Raw genomic sequence first — 22,724 nt, forward strand, 5'->3', positions numbered from 1 at the left:
AATTCAAACATAACTGAGCTTACCCTCTGTCTGAAAAACCTTAGAAACAATGTGTCTATTTTGAGCAGGATACGTCCTTGAAGATGCATATCAAACAAATACGTAGGACTGCTTTCTTTATTCTGTGTCTCAGATTAATTCTGAAAAGCTAGTTTGTGCATTTGTTACTTTTATGCTGGAAAATTATAATTCACTACCGTCAGGTTGCTCTTAAAGCTCTCTGAAAAGCTTTCACCTGATCCAAAATGCTGCAGTGAGTATGGACAGGGATCAGAAAGACAGAGCATATTTCTCCCATACTGGCCTCTCTTTATTGCCTCCCTGTTAAATCCTGAATCAAATCTAAAATCCTTCTCCTTTCATACAAGGTCTTGAATGATCAACTCAGGACTCACTGTAGATTTTTATTGTAATAGAGCACTTCACTCTCAGACTGCTGGCTTTCTTGTGTTTCCTGGGATATTTAAAAGTAGAATGGGAGGCTGAGTCTCCGGCTATCCGGCAACTTTCTTGTGGGGTCAACTCCAATTTTGGATTTTGGAGAAAGACACTCTCTTTACATTCCAAATGAGGCTTAAAACCTGCCTTTTTGATAAAGCATGTAGTTAGTTTTGTTAGTTATCCTTTAGTTACACTACTGGAGGCCCAAGCATGCTGCGAGCCTTTCCCATGGTGCACTGAGCACTTTTTTCACTGCCTGTGTGTTTATATACGACTGCAGCATGTCGCTATATTTTTGTAATTTCTCTTCTTTATTCTATGTTTTTTCTCTTCTCTTTCTCCTGTCCAGTCATGGTGGATGGCTGCCCCCCCCCCCCCCCTCGAATTGGATGCTGCTGGAACTTTCTTCCTGGTAAAAGGGAGTTTTTCCTTCCCACTATTGCAAAGTGCTTGCTCGTTGTGCTCGTTGTGGTTGGGGTTTTCTCCAGTACTGTAGTGTCTTTACCTTACAGTGAAAAATGACTTGAGGCAACTGTTGTCATGATTTGGTGCTATTTAAATCAACTTGAATTTAATTGAATTTGTTCCTAAATGCTTCCCCTTTGCCATAATATCACTTACAGCTCATTATTATACTCTTGGATTGGTGCATACCAGGTGTGGTGTGACCCAGTACTTTTGCCCATATAGTGGCCACATGTCTAGGCCTTAAATATGTAAAGGTGGAATCAATCTTCTCATCTAACTCTTGACTGGAAAGTGAGTAAGTGGATTAAAAACACAACATATCCCTGAAGTCAAGCAGCCTTTTAGGGCTTTAAAAGTATGAATCATTTAACCAACTGGCAAATAATATGGAAATAAAAGAAATGAGAGCCAGCTGCCGGGGAAACATTGCAAGATGAAACTGTGAGAGAAGAATAAGGAGGACATGTGGCACCGAGATGACTGACAGAGAGAGGGAAGGGAGGTTGGGAGGAAGCAAGACTAAACGGGAGGGGACAGACAAGTTATTCTAGTTGCAGACAGCTGACAGCAAAACCAAAATAAGATGGAGCCGTCTAATGGGCACACCTTCTGCAGCTACACTCACAAACCATAAAACACTGCTGGCACTGTTAAATGCGCTTCTGCTCCTAATGGTTTTCAACACAGGAGAGCAAAGAGTCGAGCTGAGTTAATGTCGTAGTTTATTGTTTTCCCATAGAAAGTGTTGTTTCCTACGATCACATTTCGTATAAAAGAGACACAATGTAAAAACCGACTCTAGCGTAGTAATAAATATAAAATGTCATCATGAGATAGAAAAAGGTTAAAGTTGTGAGGGCAGGGCAACAGAGAGGACAGAGGGACACATCAAAACTGACCCGGAGACTGGAAGAGCTCATAGATTGGTTTACACGTCTACAAATATAGTCTCACAGCCCATCTCCTTCCACACACACACTCACACTCAAACACACACAATGCCAAATACACAAGATGTTCCTTAGCAAGTCTAATACAATGCAGAAGACATGTTCATGTTCAAATCTTCAGCTGGTCACGTTTGATGGGTCTGGAAAGACAGACGGATAGCACAGTAGCTAAGACTATAGTGCACATGCGACATGCTAGATATAATTACCACACCTATTATATAGTGAAGCTAACATGGATGCTGGAATAAAACTATAGGCTGCTATTTCCCAGCTCTGACAAAGAGGAGCAATGACACAAAGCGGTGATGCTGTAGACACGGGGCGCGCTGAAAGGGCGAAAAGTGAGAAGTGCTCTTGTTCATTGTTGTCGTTCGTAGACTCTGGTGCATATCACATCATCTGCTCTCATGGTCTGAAAAGAAAGAGAGGGCAATGAGGGCAGTTAATGAGGATACTCGCACACACTGAGGCAAAAGTACTGGCATGGAGTTAGCCATAAATTCATTTTTAAAAAGTTAAAGCTTTCACAGAACAGCCATTCATGTTAATCCACCCTAAAAGTCCAGTTTTTATTGCCTCCAGCAGTTATGACTAACATAATGTCACTGTGCCAAACTGTTTTGACCAATCACTGTGTATGCAAAGAGTAAACACACTTTGCTTGCTTTCCCTCTCTCTCTTACACACACACAAACACTACAACTACGCTGGCTTCTAAAAACCAGTTGTGGGTTTGGTGCTTAACAAGACTTCAGGAGTCTTAAATGTGAACTATTTACTGCCAGCCCTCAAGCTAGCATCTCCCCATAAATACTTACTGTGTTTGCAATTTCTGCACTTTAAAAACAGTTCACTCCAGACTGAAGCCTGCATGGTATCTTATCTCTAGCTGAACTGGTTTACTGGGTCAAATAAGAATTTTAATTAATGTAATTTAATTTAATTACATCAGAAAGTTTGTTTTAATCAACATGAAGTGCTAGCTGGGTGGGGTTCCCCATTAAGTGCAATTATGCTTCTGTGTTTATTTTTTCATTAGATTAGTATTTTATTGTAAGAAGGCAGCAGATATAAGTGGACTCCAAAAAGGTTATTTGAGCACAATAACTCAACTCTGTGTGGTGAGTGTCTTGCAAACACATGCAGCTAATGTCAGAAGTGCAATGCTACAGCCCATGCAGCCCTCGTTGCTATAAACAAAATAATATTTCTAGGTTTCACAAGTAAAACAAGATCCACGTAGCAGCTTTTGTCGTGGTCTGTTTGTCAGCCAGTTGTCTTGCTGTGACACGGAGTACACACTTTGTTCATGTGATGACAACTGAACTGTCTTCACGACAGCTGAATAAAATTTTGCTGATGGCAGAGTTTAAATAAGGGGAAACAACCTGGACTAAAGGACAAGCGCCCAACCCCCCCCCAAACTGCAGTACTTTGATTGGGCACTTGAGGCTGGCACCAAAAGTAAGCCAATCCCCACAGACTGTAATTAAAAGATGGGCATAGCCAACGTGAAGATAACCTTCTTATCTTCATTTTTGACTCGAATGAGGACCATGATTTAGATATAACGTAATTATTGTGTATTAAAGTTAAAAGTGCGAACTGAGAGCATAAACTCATTGGGGAAGCATTTAATGATGTCATAGATCATGTGAGCTCAAGAGCTGTTGCACCCATAGACTTCTACACAGCTGGACTTCTTTTTGTAGCCAGAGGAGTCATGAGCTATTAGGTATTAGAAAAAAAATGCAGGGTTAAAGCATTTCTGCACTTGGTTTACGAGTCCTAGAACTGATGAGCATCTATTTTATACAGCCTGTAGTTGATCCACATGGACAAAATAAACACGTTTACAAACTGGTCTCTCAAGCTAATTTCCCCCTTCATGGCCACTATGTTAAGGGTGTAGCTTCTTCGACTGACAGGTGACTGGTAGCTCATGCAGATGTTGCTGGTTGGTGACTGCTGGGTTACTGAATTGGACCATGTCACTGTGTTTCTTGTGCTATATGCTGCACAGCAGTTAGCAAATGTCTGTGTGTGTGTGATCCTGTATAAATTAGGGATGTCAAATTTCCTGAAATTAGCTGACAACTTCGCACCTCATCCTATGGTCCAATTGCAATTATTTATGGCTATAAAATGATAAATGGGGATGTTCACAACGCTAAGGTCAAGGCTTCAAAGTGTACATTGGAGGCAGCACAGTGGCAATGTCCATTTTTTATATACAGTTCATAGTTCATTTTAAGATTTACTCCTTAGCCACTTTTTTAATAATGATCTTTAAAACACACTTTTTAAAAAAAAAATTAGTTAATTTCAAGTCTGAAAATTCAGTTTAGTAGTAGATCAGTAGTGGATAGTGTACAATAATTTGTGAACTATAATCTATGGTAAAGCTTTGCACTTGTTAGTCTCCAAATCTAAACTCTTGCTCAGGTGATAGTTTGTGTGTTTTACCAAGATCAGCTTGCTGTCACTGGTGATCTCTCGGGTCCAAGATGTCTTAGGCCCCTCTCCTTTCTGCAGAGTCTGCTCACAGCTGATCTTGCTGTCTGTTTCCCAACGTGGAAAACTCTGAAAAGCCATTAGACCCACGAATGAATGCACAAATAAATGGACACGAATAAATACGATGCCATTTGTAGGGAAGGGAACTTAATGAGGGAGTGTCTAATAGAGAGAGAGCACAAAAAGGCTTTAGCAGGGTGATCACTGAGAGGTGATAACTCGTGATGCGCTCATCGTTAGTAGAGCGAAGCGCTGGCTGGGTTGCATGTGTTTGCTTTGGAAACGGCTGAACAGAGGCCATCTATGGGAAATTGGAGAGAGTAGCGGGGAGAATTAGGGAGGGACAGAGGGTAGCAAAGGGCAAGTAGGGGGAACGGAGGGAAGATGGGAAGTTGAAAGGGATTGTAAAGTGTGTGAAGGAGTGCAGTGTAGCATGATAGGCCTTCAGAGACCAAGGGAGGGGTAAAGCTGTGCTATCAGTCCAAATATGATGAAAAGCCAAATTAAACAGATTGATGTAATCTACACAGCTCCCACCCATATCTACTGTGTATTTGGTTATGTATGTGTGTGTCCATGTGTAGTCCAAGAAGAGATGAAGTGCATTTAGTAATATATTCATGTCCATATTTTGTGTACCGTGCAGGGACGCCCATCCACAGTGGTCTCATTGAACTCCTGCCCAACAGTGAAGGTGATGTGGGTGGTTCGGACTGTGGTCGATGTTTTAATAGAGAGCGTTTCTCCATCCTGAGTAATCTCCACCAGGGGCTTGGAGGCTGCCTTCACTGCAATCTTGCGTAGCATCACGTTCACACCTACACAAACAAGCAACAGAAAATGCGAAAGAGCATGTGTGAGAAGAGATTTCCAGAAAAGACAACACATAATGACAAAAAAACATAGTGCCAATGCTCTTCCACAGCTAAATGCGGTGCCTTGAATTAACACTACTGCTTCCACTAAAACTAAAAATATTCCCTGGGACATTGGTAAACTCAGTTCATGGAGATGGATCTTTTTTTTTCCTGTGCTTGTGTATTAGAGTGTAAACAAAAACACAAGCAAACAAAGACAAGCAAGCCCTGTATCGGCTGTGTGGTTGTGTTTGAGTGTTGTTGTGTTGCTGCTTATCTGCAATGTCTTTCTGCACACACGGGGCAAAATTTGGAGCAGACTTGAAATGCACAGTGCTTTCCAATAATGATTGCACAGGAAACAATGAGGTCATATGACAAAGCATGCCTCAATCCCCCTCCACAGACTTAATCATCGTTGCGGCCATGCAAACACACGCTTACTGACTTTAACACTCACACCGTGATTGCGATTTGCACTTCCTGAAGTGTAATCTCAGTTATTCCCCTTTTTTCTGTTTCTAGGGAAAAAGCATAACTCATTCAACATTTTGTGTGACTGTAAAAGGCTTCTCCATACGGGGGCAGTTTGTGGTATGTTGGTCATCTGTATTTCACAATGATTTCACAAAAGAGTGACCAGAACAGCACTCCCAAAAAAAAGACAAGTCACGTAAAATCTAACTAATGTTAGTGTTTGGTAACTTTAGCCACATTTATAAACTAATCTGCAGTATTACTTTTAATAAAATTAATTTCCCCAGCCTTTTTTCCCACTGAAATGTGCTTAAAAGTTTTAAAAAATGTGAAGGAGGAAAAGGTTTGTCCAATAGTGATTATCTGAAAAGGGGAAGGAGGAAAAAAATGATGTTACCCCGTGGGAAAAGAGAGGGAACAAGGAGAAGACCGGTATGGGGGAGGGAGGTTGGGGGCCTGGGCAGACGAGGGGCAGCGGTCTGCGTGTGGTGTGCGAAGATCTCTGTCCAAGTGTGAGGGGAAGTGTGTGTATGCCGCCCAGTGTGTATCTGCTGCGAGTTGGGTTTCACACTTCTCACCTCTCACACATTCCCACCTGTCACCAAGTGTAAATATATACAGAGAGAAATGCACAGTCATTTGCCATGCATTGGGTTGTCCAGCCTATGCCCTGTGTATAATTTGTATGCACTGTACAAGCAGCTTCATATATATAAATGCATTGTGAGCTTGTGGTGTGCAGATGAATGTCCACTCATTGGAAAGACATTATTTTGCAGGAATTACTTATACCTTTTTTGCTCCAGGTAATTATTAATACTTCCAAGTACTTAAATATTATGTTATGCTAATAATTCTCAACATTTCAGGGGGCATTTGCAGTATGTGTGTGTTTACGTTGTGGAACGACTTGCTTTATTTAATTTGGTTATATAAATACTTTTTTCCTCCATGCTGTGACGGGGTGGCAAAAGTTTGAAAATGTGATTATTTATTTACTTTTTATTATTGTAAATCACTGCACATCATAGCTGCTACTGTGCATTTATACATGTGCTTTATAGCTTTACTCACAATGTAGCCTATTTTCAGTTTTTTCCCCCACAGATACCATATGTAATGACTCCTTGTGCACGACCAAGGATAAAAGCCTAGAAGTGAAAATGTGGCCCCCATCAGTTTTTTGTCTTAGACGCTGCTGGCCTGCCAAAACCTTTGGAAGCCACAGAGGGATACGAAGGTTCTCAAGGTATTCCCCGCTGTTAATTTTTGTGACCGAAATTCTTTAATTCACACAAGTTTCACCACTGGGGGACAAACACAATTTCAGACAGACGGTCAGGGTCAGAGGTCAAAGATCATAGGGCAGAGGAAGCATTTGGGACATGGAGAGACGAGGGTAGAGGGAGGAGAGCTGGAATGAGGAAAGGAAGAGAGGATAGATGGAGGGAATAGGGTAGTAGGTGATGACAGTATGCATCCAGCTGTGCTTTGCCTCCAATGAAACCAGGGATCAGAGCCCATTCCCCTCTGTCAGTCATCCCAATGTAGAGGTAAATTAAAGGAACACATGCAGTCATGGGTGTGGATGTGTGTGTGTTTGTGTGTGGTAGTTACACAGCATTCCTGCTGTTGGAATGTTGTCTTATAATAATAACAAGAGATAAAATAATTCAAATACAAAGTGCACAAAGCAGGCGCATCGCAAGAACAATGCATTTTAGAACATATGCTAAAACCATTTAAGGAGAAATAAAAGAAAAAGAAGAGTATTTAAAAAATCAGGTGATGAAAGTATATCTTAAGAGGAGATTTAAAGGTTGCTACAGGCGCTCAGACCTCTCTTTTCATCGAAAAGTCATAGAAACGTCCTTTTAGACAGACAGTATACGCATAAAATATCCTGTCCTCGCATTATTGCGCACGGTGCCATATTTGCCTTTGGTCAGAATAATCTGGATCAAACAGACGTTAAAACTAACCGGTGGTCTTTCATTTGTGTAGTGGTGGTACGGGATTCATGTAGTTCAGTTACCTCTATATGTGTAGGTAGCTAAGAGACTAAGATAAAGGCGGTGTTGTTGGCGCTTTGCGATAAAACGGATTCCAGGTGTGCACTGCCAAGTCATCTAATGAAAATTGGCTACTAACGACAGATGCGCGCCTGTAGTGCGCCCTACAGGCGCGTTCACGCACACACTGGCCGGTTTACAAATGAGCCAGACAAAAAAACAGCGTGGATCTCAGCGGCAGGTATTTGTTCTTCTCTCGGACTGTCACTTCGGATAACGATGCCACTGTCCTGCACTGTATTGTGTCATAACGGTCCTCTTTAAAAACACACGCAAACAATCTGAGGTTGAGACACAGACAGATGTGTCGCCGTTTGTCGCTATTGTGTTAGCAGGGGAGGCCAAAAGGGGAGATGAGAGAGGATAAAAAAGAGGGGGGGGGGGGGGGGGGGGGCTGGCTGGGGGCCAAGAACGGAGTTTGGGGTTCTGCAGCAGAATGACAAAGACCCCCCACCCATGCAGTACGCTGGTGCACGGACGCAGAGGTAGACTCACAATGTGCTGAGAAAGCTACAGTTTGAGCTGACACATCTGATCTGTCTCTATGAACAGAACTAAAAGCTTCACCAGGAACCACTGACGCATAAAAACGTTCAAACTGCCACTTACAGTGATGATGATTTAAGAAAAAAACAAACAAACCTTGCTTCACATTACTTACCTAACACTTTCAAGAGTTCCTCAAAATTTTCAGAGCTCTTCATCTCCCAAGTGCCGGAGAAATCTGGGATTTTGCGCTCCATGTTCGGCGATAGTTTGCTTAGTGGTGTGGACTAGATAAGCTGTCAGGTCCTGGGCTGCAGTCAGTGCGCGTCTGTGCGTCAAAAATGAACAAGTTGTGTGTGCGCCAGATGGCTTGGATCTGTCCGTGACTTGGTTTTGCCTTCTTCCCGGGATGAGAGACCTACTGACAGCAGCTCTTATCTCATCTATCTAGCAGTGCACGTTATAAGCATTTGCACTTCAAATGAATGACACGGAGCGCAAAGATACTTGTGTAGGGATGCACACGCCCCTTTCTGAACGGACACGCCCCGGAGGCCGACAGATTACAGGCACAGGCCCACAGTGCTTTAACCTGAGAACACCCCAGCAAGCACTCTGTGCACTTCGGCCCAGGGAGACGCCGTTTGGAGACCCCTCTCATCCATACGCGCACCTGTCACCACCCAAACTAACCACTCCCCGAAACTCCCGCGTGCTCTGTTTATTAGGTGTTTAGCCACTTACTTTAGGCAATTACATTAACTACATATTACCATCAATGTTGTCATTGCAAAACAGAAAGGATGTAACCAGGTCAGTATTGACAGAACATGTCGTCTTGGCAGGGCGGCGCAAAGGAAGAACAAGTCAACTGCCAACCTGAAGAGATGGCGGAGCGGTTTGTGTGGGTGTGTGATGAGAGCGAGAGAGAGAGAAAGAGAGAGTGAGAGAGGGGCCAAGTTCATCTCCCAGCCTCCAGTACGCCCTGGTTCTGTGTCATAAAAATATAAGCAGAGGTAATGGGATACATCTAACGGCTGCAACTGGTGGGCTAGCCTGCGTCAGAGGAAAAAACAACCCGAACCCATGAGGGAAATATATTACGTGGGGCTGGGATTAAAAATAAGAGGTAGTATTGGCGCAGGTCAGCGGTGGCTCTCCTTATTAAAGTTTTTCGCCCCCCGCTGGCGGAAGAAAGAGGAGGGGAGGAGACGCGTCAGGCGGGGTCAGGGGCCCTGCGGGGTCGGAAGGTAGTCCTATAAAGAACACACGGAAATGCACACGCACACACACCGTATGTATGCGCGCTCACGCACGCGCTGATGATGGATGGCAACTGGACAAAGCAGACGTTAACTATTGACTCTTGATGGATGATCCCATCCGCTAATTCTGCACGGCGAATTAGCGCGAGGCGACTTTAAGGCGCGGGCATTAGCCCCCATACCCCCATGGCTTAGGATATAAGCTTCACGCACACACCGGCTCAGTGTCAGTGTTATAACAAAGACACAGTGACTAACAGAGGTCAATAACAGTGTCAGATTGATATTTGGTAACCTGATATGCGCTTTTGCGCACAGCTCTGCGTTCAGTTGCTTTGGTTTGCATCGGGCCCGGCGGGTCTGTTTGATGTGAACAAAGCTTGCTCTCATTGTTTCCTTCATCCACACACACACACACACACACACACACACACACACACACACACACACACACACACACACACACACACACACACACACACACACACACACCTAACATCTAAGTCACTGGCCACACACCATGCCACAATCACAGCATGTCCTCACAAGACAGCCATATTAGAGGTGTAATTTGCACTCCAGTCTTCTCTTTTTCTTCTTCTATGTCACTCATGTTTTTTGTAAGCTGGCTTACCTCTTCTTCTTTTTTAAACTCTTTAACAGTTTTCTCTTATATTATTAAATCAAAACACCTGATAGTGAAGTAAAAAAGTGAAGTTTATTACTGAGATCAATCGAAATCCACATGGGAATCTTTATATTAAAGCACAGCATCTGTGGTGGTCTATGGTTAAGAAAAGAGGACATGATCACGCCCCCAGTTTAAAGGTGGCTGATTCAAACCACCAAGGTTACAAAGGACAGCTGGCTACCATGGAGTAATTCGTCTTCAGCGTCATCACAGGCCATTACCGCTTTAGCATGACATAACAAGAAATGCATCAAAAGCCACTGAATGAAACAGACAGTCATGCAGTATAGGACGATAGCCTCACCCATGTTGTGTGTGTGCTGTTCAGATGGGGGGGTTGATAAAGAGCTCTGAAATGTGTGTGATGCTGCATGTCAGCACGTGATGACAAAGCAAAGCTCAACATTCAGATCCACTCAACCGTGCCCCGCTCCTCTCAGCCTCTCTCTTGCCCCCCATTCCTTCCCTCCATTCCTCTTTTCCTTTCTGTCTCTCCTTTACCTCATGCTACTTTCTCCCCCCCTTTCTTCTCTTTTTCGACCTTCTCCACCTCCTCCTCCTCCTGTCAAGCTTTTGTTCTTTTGTTCTGCTTTGACACATTCCTCAAGCATGTTGAGGAGAGGGAAGAGGCAAAAACAGAAGGGGAGAGGATGGAAAGGAGAAGAAAAAAGGAGGGGGGGCTAGTTAGTGAGAAAGTTAGAGACTGAAGTGCATGTCAATTTTTGTCTCTTTGTTGTGGGGAGAAGGATAGGGAGAGTGAGTCAGCAAGAGAGAGCAAGGAGATCAAAAGCCAACAGCGATGGAGAGGTTAAGAGCAGTGGATGAATGAAGGCGACAGATTAAGATCTGTCTTCGGAGGTGTAAGAAGTATTATTTTCCTGCTCCTGCGCCAACTTTATCTAAGCTATTTCCTTATGTTCCAGCTATTATCCTCACATATACTGTTTACTTCTTTTGTTCTGTCATCTTCATCTTTCTGTGTTCTTTCTCATACCAAGATTATTATTGGTAACCGATATCACCAACTGCCATCACAGAGACTGACAGGCAGGCTGCACCATGTGCAATCTAAACAGAATCTCTTGTGTCCTGTTTACAGTCATTTTTGGCTCTTATCAGCATGGCTACAAACATTCAGCATTTATAGAAACAATAACATAAAGCAGCAATAATACCATAGAAGAAGAGTACAACGCAGAAAAAAATTCGGGGTTCTGTTTGAGAAATAATCATACAATTAGTTTTGACAATGAAAATATTTACTATTTCCAGCTTATGCACAATCAGATTTTTCAAACTTTCTAACTAATGTGACTAAATGACATCAGCAAAAGCTGATAATAACTAAGCCAGTGTTTTCATCAAATCAAATGCAGCAGCAGCAGCAGGGGTGACACACATGCAGCTTCCAGGCCACTAAGGGTCCAGTAGGTCCCCTTGGCTGTGTGTCTTGTGTCTCTGCAAAGTAAAAACTGCAGAGACATAGAACAGACGCATCACTGGAGTTTTAGCTGTCTCTTGTCCTGCAGACACCTTTGAGACATTGCCCATCTGCAACCTTCTTATCGATCAGGACATTAACCATGCTGCACCAGTAAACCAGTTTAGCTAAAGGGTTGTTCTGAAGAATTTCTTTGATTTATGACACTAGTGTTTCTTTGCCTTGACAACAGACAGCAAGAATGCAGGAAAACTGACGTATTTGAAAAATTCTGCATAGTTTGTAGGACATCAAAGGTTGTGAATAATCATGATAATATAATAAACCTGTTTTCCAAATTAATCTTTCTTTAAATGAGAACCTTTTCAGAATGTACTTGTACTTCTTTGAACTAATAGAAAGGGAAACATTTGGAGATGTGCGGTTTCAGAGGTAGTGATGGGTTCAGTTTAATACTTCAATGGCTTGAAATTGGATGACACAGAAAGGAATGAGGATGCTAAATAATTGGTTATGTGGAGCCTGCTGCACTTTGCCAAATGCTATTATTAAGGAAGGTTTGTTCATTTCTGTGATGAGAAGCACAATTAATCTGAATCCTTTACACAGTTGTTTAATTAGAACAAAACTGGGCCGACTGTGACACTGACATCCTTGGTGATACCATGAAACAGTTAAACGAAATCATTTGGTTGAACACTCTATACCCTGCAATCCTCACAGTTGTGTCGCTGGCAGCAGAGAATTTCCAGCTGTATTTCCTTCTCTGTGTTACATTTAAAACAGACTGAGCCTTGTATCAACACCCTCCCTAGGGTGACCTGTACCATATCTCCACACTCACTTCCTCTTATGCTGCGTATTGTTTCCTATTTCCTCTCCTCATTCAAATGACACAGATTTGAGCCATATCTGTGAAAGTTACAATCTACAGACTATTTACTGTTCCAAAGTTTCCTCATGTGGTCATGAAAGAAAACAGGAAAAAAGCTCACACCATATTAGATTTAATGCAAATTGTATCTAAAGTATGTCTAAAATGTGGGTGTCCTATTTCAGATGTCTTATCGTATTTGTGTTGCAATAAGAATAAAAAAATATAGCGACATGTATGCACAAGTTGGAGCCTGTGCGTGTGAATGCGATCAGTCGGGTTAAAGCCACACTTCAGTGGCATTCTCCACTTTATAATGCCGATGACCTCCAGTAAAAATTCTCACCCACTAACCTTAGTAATCCCAGATGTGAACTTGACCCAGGCCTTCCAAACTGCCAGCTCCTGGAAGTCATTATTACTGGCCTTTACCCTCACAGGAAACCACTGGGCAAGAAGTGCACATGCCTGCAGACTAACATTCCCCAAATTACCGTATCTCTCTTTTATGATTTAACCCTGGGTCCGTGTGGGCTTGAGACCTCCCCAAAGAGTCATGAGATGAATCAGGCGCCTTTTAGATGACTAATAGAACAGGAAAGAACACAAAACATTTACGTGACACAAGACTGTGTCTTTTTCTGTAATCTTTTCACTTTTTGCACAAAATGCATGACAGCTGAACCTCTTCCAGCCTCTAAAAATTACATGCCGAGACATAAATACGTTTAAAGGGGGTCACAGCATTAAAACATTTGCGAACCCCTGCTCTGTGTGACTTTCACAACAGTTGCAGACACACATGTTCGCAGCCAAAAGTGTGTGCAGCACTGTTGGCTGCTGGCATGCTGACCCAGCAATCCATATGGGGCTGATTAGAGATGGCAGTATTTAACTGTGTACATGGAAGAGAGGCAGAGAGATCAAACCAAAGAGCAGAGGAAAGATAAGAAATTAGAAAAGTTAAGAGCGCACGTCTGTGTGTGTAGCATGTTTAGATATCTTTGTGAGGACCAAAAATTGGAATTCTACTATCCTTGTGGGGACCAACAGTTTAAGGGTTTAAGGGTTAGGGTTAAGCGTTCACTTTTGATGGTTAGGAGCAGCAGCTAGGGAAAGCATTATGTCAAAACATGAAAACAAGTTTGTGTGTGTGTGTGTGTGTGTGTGTGTGTGTGTGTGTGTGTGTGTGTGTTTCCCCACATAACGGTTACTCTTTCCTTATTATTTTTCTTGGTAATGGAAATCATCAGACACAGATTGTTCCTGACACACACACACACACACACACACACACACACACACACACACACACACACACACACACACACCACATCATCGTGCAAGGAGTTTTGCATTTAAAGTATCACTAATGGACACTGTGTGTGTGCGCCTATGTGTTGCATACATGAGACTGAACCTCTAGATGCCTTTGCAGTTGCAGCCAGACGCCTGTATTACTCACACTCTATTCGTATTGTCCTTCAGAGCTCCTCCCTGCTTTCGCCCCGCTCCCAAAACCCCCTCTTCTCTTCTTCTCTCCCCCCTCGTCTTTGTGCTTCTAATTATCACATTTGTTATGAGCCGGTCTGGACAGCAGGAGAGCAAGAGCAGGGAGAGGTTGATTAGGAAGGGGAGGAGATGGCTGTGACTGTGAGCACTGAATGAAAAGGAGCTGGAGAAATAGATTACGTCGAGCTTGTCTTTATTTGGTCCTCCTTGTGTGTTCAATGCTTGAAGTTTTCCCTGTGTTTCCCTGTGTACACTGTCACCTGCACTTAATCTGAGGTGACAACTGCACTGAGTGATGCTGAATTGTCGTGCAGCCAACAGAAGACAGCAGATGAGAAGGATGAAGAAGAAAAGAGGAGAACAGTGAGGTCAGAGAGGCAAAGAAAGGAACTGAGGGAGGCTGAGGTGTTCATGAAGAAGGTTTTGTGAAATACAGCTAACATATGTGGACTGGAGAAAAATGGGAAGCTGAGAAGACAAACAAGAGCTGGTTCCCATACTTTTATTGCTTTTCACCTTATTTTATGTGTTTTGTTTTCCTGAAAACCCCAAAAAAGTTCAATAAAAGTCCAGCCCTGCTTTTATCGTATCAGCCCTCCTTCTTCTTGCATCCTACGACTCTGCCCCTCCACCCTCGCTCTGCCTCTCACTCCGCACTCATTCTTTTATTCTCCCGCTGCCTTTCCTCTTTGACCCGAGTCAACGATTGTTGTCCACTTTTGCTTTTTCCTCAGCCACGATTGTGTGTCAGTAGTGTCTCCAGAAGGCAATGTTCTCATCTGTTTAAGTTTGTCTGTGCATTTGTGCACATATGGATGCATGCACGACTGGACAGTATGTGTGCATGCGATGATGTCATAGATGAAGAATTGCTATAGTTAAATACTTGGCGCAGGTCACCCTCTGGTCACTGTTGCTGTACGTGACCACAGTGTGTCCCCAAAGACTCTACAATTAACTGACACAGTGTCAGATTTATGCTTTATTGTTCTCTCGATTGCTTTGAATAGCAGTAGATCTGCATATCAGTGAGTTTGAGGCAGAAAACTGGAAAATGGCATTAAGCTCTGTGATTTCTTCACTGATCCTCTGACTTTGCCAAAGACGTGTGAGAAAATAAATGCTCAATATAAGGTTTAAAAAGCTTTTATTCACCTGCCTTTGCAAAAACATGATGGGGAAGAAAGCTACGAGAGATAGCTATACATGAAATGGAAAGGTGTGATGAAATTTTACGAGGTGCAGTGCATAGAGATGGAGTCATCTGTGATACTTTCGGTGTTGCTGTACAAGAAAACCAAGTGAAGAATTGTCATTTCTTGTCAAATTCCAAGCAAGTCATCACTTCTTTTATTTTTGATTAACTTTTCTGCAAATCAATGAGCCTATTGTTTCATTCGCACTTCTATTCATTCATATCAGTGTAGTGTGGCTTTGTACAAGCAGATGTATACAAAATAAGCTCAATAAGAACTCCATAACTTTTTAAAGTATGCAAGAAATATTTTCTCTTGATAATAACACCTCCATCCTGCTTATTTCGCTATTTGAGTCTAATGCTTACACTTTAGAGGTGCTAAAAGTTCAGTGTTTTTCATCATGTTTTACTGTAAATGGCTCAGCAGCACAAAGTTTTTGCTGGCGTAGTACCTGACCTCCACATTTGATACTATACGTGACTGTCATTTTAGCTTGATAGCTTGACATACTGGGTGAGTGTACTGGGTTCTGTGTTGGAGTGGTTCTGTGGCTTATAAATTAACCTCCTCGTCTGCATCTCTTGCCTGCTGTGTGGCACAAGGTTCTGTTTCTGGCACTTTACAGTTTCTTGTATATCCACTCCCTCTTTAGCTCATTTTAAGCTTTTTAAAGGGCTTTTATTATCACTGCTACACAGATTATGTTCAGTTATATACCTCTTTTAAGCCCAAAGATGTTTTAAAATGACAAATTCTGCATAGTTTATAATAGACTCTATTAAAAGATGGGTGGCTGACAGTGTTCTCAAACTTAATAATGAGAGGTTACAAACAGAAGTCCTTGTTTGTGTCCTCCAACATATGGAAACACCAGGTTTCCTCGCGACTTTTCCTAAATCTTCTATCAGGAACCGTTTTTAAAAATAGCAGCAGGGCCCTGGGGTCATTTGTTCAGGCCCTGCTTGCTGTGCAGCATAACTAGGAGCGTTTGCAGTGGTCCCCAGATTCTGGAGCTCTTCCCTACTGAGCCTGAGATCTGTGGACTCAGTGGTTTAAAAAGCAGCTAAACGCTCGTCTTTGTCACCTTGTTTTTCAGAAACGTTCTGTCTGTATGTTTTTAGTATCTTGTTGTGATTCACATTGTAATTTTTATCCTGAAAGGTGCTATATAAGTAAAGTTTTATTCTATGTCATTCTTTTAAAAGGGGTCAGGTGGTCTCCAGGTCAGAGTTCAATTTTTTATTTTTATTTATTTTTTTATTTTTTTGCACAGAGCCCAAAACAAGAGGGGACATTCAACTGAACAATAAAAAAATAAATGAAGACAAAAAAAATCCCAAAGTTGTTTATTCACAATCTGATCTGTACTGTCCCAACGTATCATATTACCTGTTATCTTACTTATATTTGTGGGATTCTTTGATCCAAAAAGGTTGTTGCACTTTAAAAACTCTTCAAGACTAATTTGCAAACAAATGTTGGAAGTTTAGGACGATCATCTCACAGAGACCGCTGCAACAATCTAGTCTCACCAACAGCAAGCGAAAATGAGCCAAAACGAAATTCTAGCAAAGAGTAAGATGCATGTGTGTTGGAAGATTTGTTTGTATGATGTATCATGTGCCGGCCGTTATAATGACCATGACAAAGTAGACATAGCATGGGAAAAACCAAGCAGAGTTGCAGATGACTTTTTAAGTATTGTCATTCTGCAGTTTACCATCAAACTTTATATTCTAACCAAGTTTATTAGGCTCATACGATGTGACTTGCAATAAAATACATGACCGATGAAATCTCACAGGATGTAGCTGTAGGTGCCTAAAAAGACTCTAAACAACTAAAAGTCTTTCTCTTTTAGAATAAAAGATGAAGGAACCATATATATTTTTAAATGAATTTAAGCCTGAAGGCTGTTTGTACTGTTATGCTCAGGCTTTGCTTGGATCCTGGGATTTTGGTGAGTAGCCTAATGAGCAACTCTCCTGCCATCTGGTGGTGGCAAACTGACGGTGCTGTGTCTAAGTCTTCAAACTCTTTATAACCTTTTGGCTCCACACGTAGAAGATGTCTGGGCATGTGAGCCTACTGTAACTAATCAAACTATTGTTATTAGTGTTTACAGGAGTTTAGTGCCCTCGGCTTTGCGTGACTGCAGGCCTGCTCATGCGCCTGCAGGGACAGGTGGAGTCCCAACCCCCACAAGTCATCCTGATAATTTTGTTTGTGTTTTTGTCTCTCTGAGAACCAGTTTTAATGTGATACAGAGTGGCAGCAGTTCACCCAGGCCTTAATTTGTTGAAGAGCTTCTTAAGAAGGCTATGTCAAAGCTGCGAGTTAGCTCTTATGCTGTTAATGTTCATTTAACACCACAAAGTGCGAAATGAGAATAATAAAAGGTCAGCTCCAATCACCACAAAGCCGGTAGACAGATTTGAGCTGAATCCGAGCTACTTGGCATTTCTGGCTCTATTATGGGAAAAGTGTTGTTTGCCAATGCTGGCACAAAAATATTGAGCTGAGCCAGGCTTTGGTTGTGACAGGTTTTATGTGGGCCATGTGCCACAATATACCTGACAGTTGGCTCATGCAGCGGGGCCTGTGGTTGACTTGAGACAGGCTTTCAGCCCACTCAACCTTCATCAGCCTGAGTTAACACTGTCAGTGAACTGGCTTAGTAGAAAACTGTAAATATGGTGCACACGTGGGCACAGCATTTGTTGCTGAATGGGCAATTTGGGGAAATTCTAATGCAAACTCAGGAAAATGGTGACCCCTCAACAGCAACAATGACTCGTATATCACAAAGTATCTTATTTCAGTAAGTTTCTATTTCATATTTATTCTGCATAGTTTAGTTCAGAGTGGAGATACATGCTTGCAATATTTAATATTGGTGTTGCTGTATATTGTATCATTTTGGAACACCCACCCTGTTGTAAATATGTTTAATGACAGAGCTGAAAAGGTGCATTGTGATGGACCGAGCAGTGAAGGAAACTTAGGCACAGGTTAAAGTCCAAAAAATGATTTTTTTATTTAACCCAAAAAACATAATTGGTTAACTCATGCAAAAAGAATCAAAATCTTGGGCCCATAAAAGAGGTCAAACTAACAAAACTCTACTCAAAGTTAACAACACAACTGATAACTCAAACAAACTGACCTAACTTAATGAGACAAAGGGGAAACTTAAATAGTGGCTGATCAGCCCACAAAAACAGGAAAAGGGGTAAAACACACAAAACCTAACTAAACCAAACATAATGAACTCCAATTCCCCCCCAAGGTCCCGAGTTATGGCGTAAACCAATTTGTAGCCTTCCTTTAAAGCTCGCTCCGCCCCTTTTCCACCTCTTGGCTCCTTAATCAAGGGACTGGAACAGCTGCAACTAAGGTAACTCAGAAAACAAAAGATTAATCATACATAACAGTGTAAACTAAAATGTGCGCACTTATTTTAGAATGCAGCGTTATGTGGATATGTGAATGAATTCTAAACCAAAACCAGTTATTTATTGTTCTGTAAATAAATTCCTATATTTAAAGAAAGAAATGTGAATGCAATATTACTTATAAGCCTCTACACTAACATGGTGATATTACCACTGTGTGGCTGTAAGTGCAGCCATCACATGCATCTTAAATTAAATACACAAGGTCTCATATGAGGGTGGATAACAAGTCAAATAAAAATGAAGAAAAGGAAACGGTCTACTTTTGTATCACTGACTGAAGGACTGTAGTGTCTTTATTCTTTTCCCATCTTTAAACCTTTCCCTTGCAAACACCCATGTCAGTATAAGTGCAGTAAAAATGCAGCAGTGCCTCTTTGTAATGGAAACTTTTAACATTCTTCTCATCTCTGTGCCAAGCTGACCTGGCTGAATGGGAGGCTCCATAGTGTCTCATTTTGATTCCCTGTAATCTTTTAATGCAACATGTAATCGACTTATTACAGCTGGCTTGTAAGGCCCTAACACATAAATGACAGCTACTGCCTGCCTGATGAACATCACTTAGTAACAAAAAAAAGAAAACACGCAACCGGAAAAAACAGAGGTCTAGTGCACAGACGTAATGTGATGGACCGAGCAGTGAAGGAAACTTAGGCACAGGTTAAAGTCCAAAAAATGATTTTTTATTTAACCCAAAAAACATAATTGGTTAACTCATGCAAAAAGAATCAAAATCTTGGGCCCATAAAAGAGGTCAAACTAACAAAACTCTACTCAAAGTTGACAACACAACTGATAACTCAAACAAGCTGACCTAACTTAACGAGACAAAGGGGAAACTTAAATAGTGGCTGATCAGCCCACAAAAACAGGAAAAGGGGTAAAACACACAAAACCTAACTAAACCAAACATAATGAACTCCAATTCCCCCCCATGGTCCCGAGTTATGGCGTGAACCAATTTGTAGCCTTCCTTTAAACCTCGCTCCGCCCCTTTTCCACCTCTTGGCTCCTTAATCAAGGGACTGGAACAGCTGCAACTAAGGTAACTCAGAAAACAAAAGATTAATCATACATAACAGTGTAAACTAAAATGTGCGCACTTATTTTAGAATGCAGTGTTATGTGGATATGTGAATGAATTCTAAACCAAAACCAGTTATTTATTGTTCTGTAAATAAATTCCTATATTTAAAGAAAGAAATGTGAATGCAATATTACTTATAAGCCTCTACACTAACATGGTGATATTACCACTGTGTGGCTGTAAGTGCAGCCATCACACGTAATGAGATGAGAGACGCCAAGGAAGGGCAGCGCTAAAGAGAAGGCCACATAAATAGCCACAACCCTCCTTTATTATCAGAGGGCAACACCAAGAACTCAAATTGCAGAGATCATAACCAAATGCACAAACACACTCGCAAAAAATAGCAGTGCCTGTGAACTGTAACAATCTCTATTGCAACCTGTGAACTTGTAAATAACGTGCCTATAAATGATTCTGTGCTTGTGGTTCTTCTTGTTCTCTTTTTGAGAACCCCTCAACCCATTTGTGTGTAAAATCAATTTAGATTTCTGTGACACCTTTCTCCCTTTTCATTAACAAGCTGCGTCTAAGATACGTCACTTCACTGACTACATCCTCAAAAGTATAAAAAACCCCTGAAGAGGTAGAAAGAAGTCAGCTTGGCAAACCTATGGATCCACTTCTCATCTCAGGAGGTCGAACGTAAGAAGAAGCCAGCAGAGGGTGCTAATCTGAATCAGCAGAGACCAGAGAGGCACTGTGGCAAAGATGTGTTAAGATTGTGATTGAAAGCAGCTCATATGCTGATTTTTTTTCTTAATCTCAGACTACATCTGTATTTAACCACACCTGAAAACTCTTATTTCATTTAGTTAAACTGCCATCATGTGCATGTTAAGCTATTCAGCATAGTGATGAGCAATTTGAGTTTCAAGTGCACGCGTCTTCATGGTCTGATATTTCCTGTGGTTTTTGCATCGCATGCAATAAGTGTACACACAGTGAGGTACCGATACTTTCATCACTGACAGACGACAAACCCATTTGGTTAATTTGCTGGAAGGAAGAACAAAGCAAATATTAATTTCTTGAATTTTGAAACTGAACTACTGGTGTGACGAGACTTCTTGTTATGAATGTATAATAAATATATCAGCTGCTCCAAACAAAGCTCACCCAAACAATAGTTATTATCAGTCTTCTGTGCAGCTTGAATGGGTTTGCTGTCTAATTGCTGCACTTTCACTGTAGCTTTTGTGGACTAATTAGCAGGCAAATCAGTTAAAACAAGACAAATCTAGAGACACAATCTTCACATGGTTGTCATCTACCTCATTTGTAAACATGAATCACTAACTACTGGTGGATTAAAATAAAAGACGTGGATGGATTGGGGCGATTCGTTGAGTTTGTGTCAGAGAAAGATGAAAGAAAAATTCCTGCAGTTGCTTTTTGAGAATTTTTATTAAATTTACTCTTCATGGGCTCATAATTTAGCACCAATAATTTTATTTTTGAGTCAGTCTCAAGAGACCACTGTTGTTATTCAAACCCTGCACACCATGTCTGCCATGTCCACAATCAAATTATTCAAATCAAACTCATAGACAGACTCACCTGAGCAGTACATGCATAAAAAAGTAGCAACATTTGTTACAAAAATCCATCTTTAAATAACTGAATACTTGACTTTTTTGGTTTGTTTTAATATTGCTTTGAAGTCAGAAACTCCAAATCAAATTTCATGACTGAAATGTGAACTGAATTGAAAAGCCTTCAGATAAAAAAACAAAAACAAATCCATAACATTTAATTAATCAATTTAAAAAAAGCTTATAAGGAATAACAAAGTAAACAACAACCAGAGCCATGTCGTTTTTAAGCTGGGAGCATGGCTTATCCTGGGGTCCTGGCAGGCTTTGGCATTGTTATCAGGCTTCAGGTTCGTGGGGTTTCCCTCAAAATGGACCGGCACACACTCGTTGTCCAACACTTCACAGGCCAGGATCAGGTGTTTGGTGTCCTTTTGGACACTTTTGATACCACAGGTGTCCTTAACACTTCTCACTGTGACAAAGGTGAAAGGCTGCTGGCTGATGCACAGGTTATCCTTGTACGTCTTTCCTCCATTCTTTGAGCAGACGGCCTTCACCCTCTTCAGTTCCTTTGGATCAAGGAAGGACTGTGTGGGTCTGCTACAGTCCCCGATATTCTTAATGTAACTAAACCACTCATTTTGATCAAGGGTCGTAGGAGTTCCATTGCGAACGTGGCGATCCATGAAGGTTTTGAAGCCTTTTTTCCAAGTGGAGAGCTGGCAGGGAGCATCGCTTATGGCAACAGTTTGATGTCCCAGAAAAAGACAGACGGCAAGCGAGAGGTAAGTCCTGGGAGCAGCCATTACCCAGCGGTCCTGCAGAGAGCGAGAAGAGTTATCAAGCAGCTATAAAGAAGTCGTGAACAAACACGTTACAGCTTTTCGCTGAACAGTACATAAAAAGCAGCTGAATTAGCGACAGAGCCACAGCTGACTGTCTGTGCAGTTTTTAAAACATGAAAACGGGAGCAGAAGTAGAAAACCGCTGCTTATTTGAGACAACTTCCTACCTTTGCCAGCTGCTGGTTCTTCTGTGAGATATAGAAGTGAAAGAGCTCCAGATGTGAGACGACTGCGCTGTCTTTCAGTTCTCTGTGCCGTAGGAGTAGGAGTGGCCAGAACTTGTGCATTACATAAGGCCGACCACATGGCTATGCTTCAGAGCAGTGATTGTGGAGAGGAAGGTGATCCAGTGACTGCTATAAATACTAAAGGTCCAGTGAGCTATTTTGGCTACTCGCTGTCTGAGTCTGCTGCATTGAAGGGCTGCTTTTTGTAACACGTTAGTTTAATTATGCAGATTATTATCATGTTTCAACCGATACATCACTGTCTCTGTTTTGATAGCCTAGCCTATGTTCCTGCAGACGTGACTTTTCAATTATA

General features: G+C 41.7%; 2 protein-coding genes across 2 annotated transcripts; both read right to left on the reverse strand.

Moving 5' to 3' along the window:
- Positions 1 to 1,614: 1,614 nt before the first annotated feature.
- Positions 1,615 to 8,768, reverse strand: crabp2a (cellular retinoic acid binding protein 2, a). The gene is made up of 4 exons (XM_026185825.1): positions 8,447 to 8,768; positions 5,019 to 5,197; positions 4,329 to 4,445; positions 1,615 to 2,274 (listed from the first exon to the last, which is right to left on the reverse strand). Exons 1-4 carry the CDS (start codon positions 8,526 to 8,528, stop codon positions 2,221 to 2,223), a joined length of 432 nt encoding a protein of 143 aa, XP_026041610.1. The 5' UTR covers positions 8,529 to 8,768; the 3' UTR covers positions 1,615 to 2,220.
- A 12,631-nt stretch (positions 8,769 to 21,399) lies between these two features.
- On the reverse strand, positions 21,400 to 22,495 carry LOC113032140 (uncharacterized). Its single transcript, XM_026184825.1, has 2 exons — positions 22,349 to 22,495; positions 21,400 to 22,154 (listed from the first exon to the last, which is right to left on the reverse strand). The coding sequence occupies exons 1-2, from the start codon at positions 22,466 to 22,468 to the stop codon at positions 21,564 to 21,566; spliced, it is 711 nt and encodes a 236-aa protein (XP_026040610.1). The 5' UTR covers positions 22,469 to 22,495; the 3' UTR covers positions 21,400 to 21,563.
- Positions 22,496 to 22,724: the final 229 nt, after the last annotated feature.

Source organism: Astatotilapia calliptera, chromosome 11, assembly GCF_900246225.1.
Source record: "Astatotilapia calliptera chromosome 11, fAstCal1.2, whole genome shotgun sequence".
Taxonomy (NCBI): Eukaryota; Metazoa; Chordata; class Actinopteri; order Cichliformes; family Cichlidae; genus Astatotilapia; species Astatotilapia calliptera.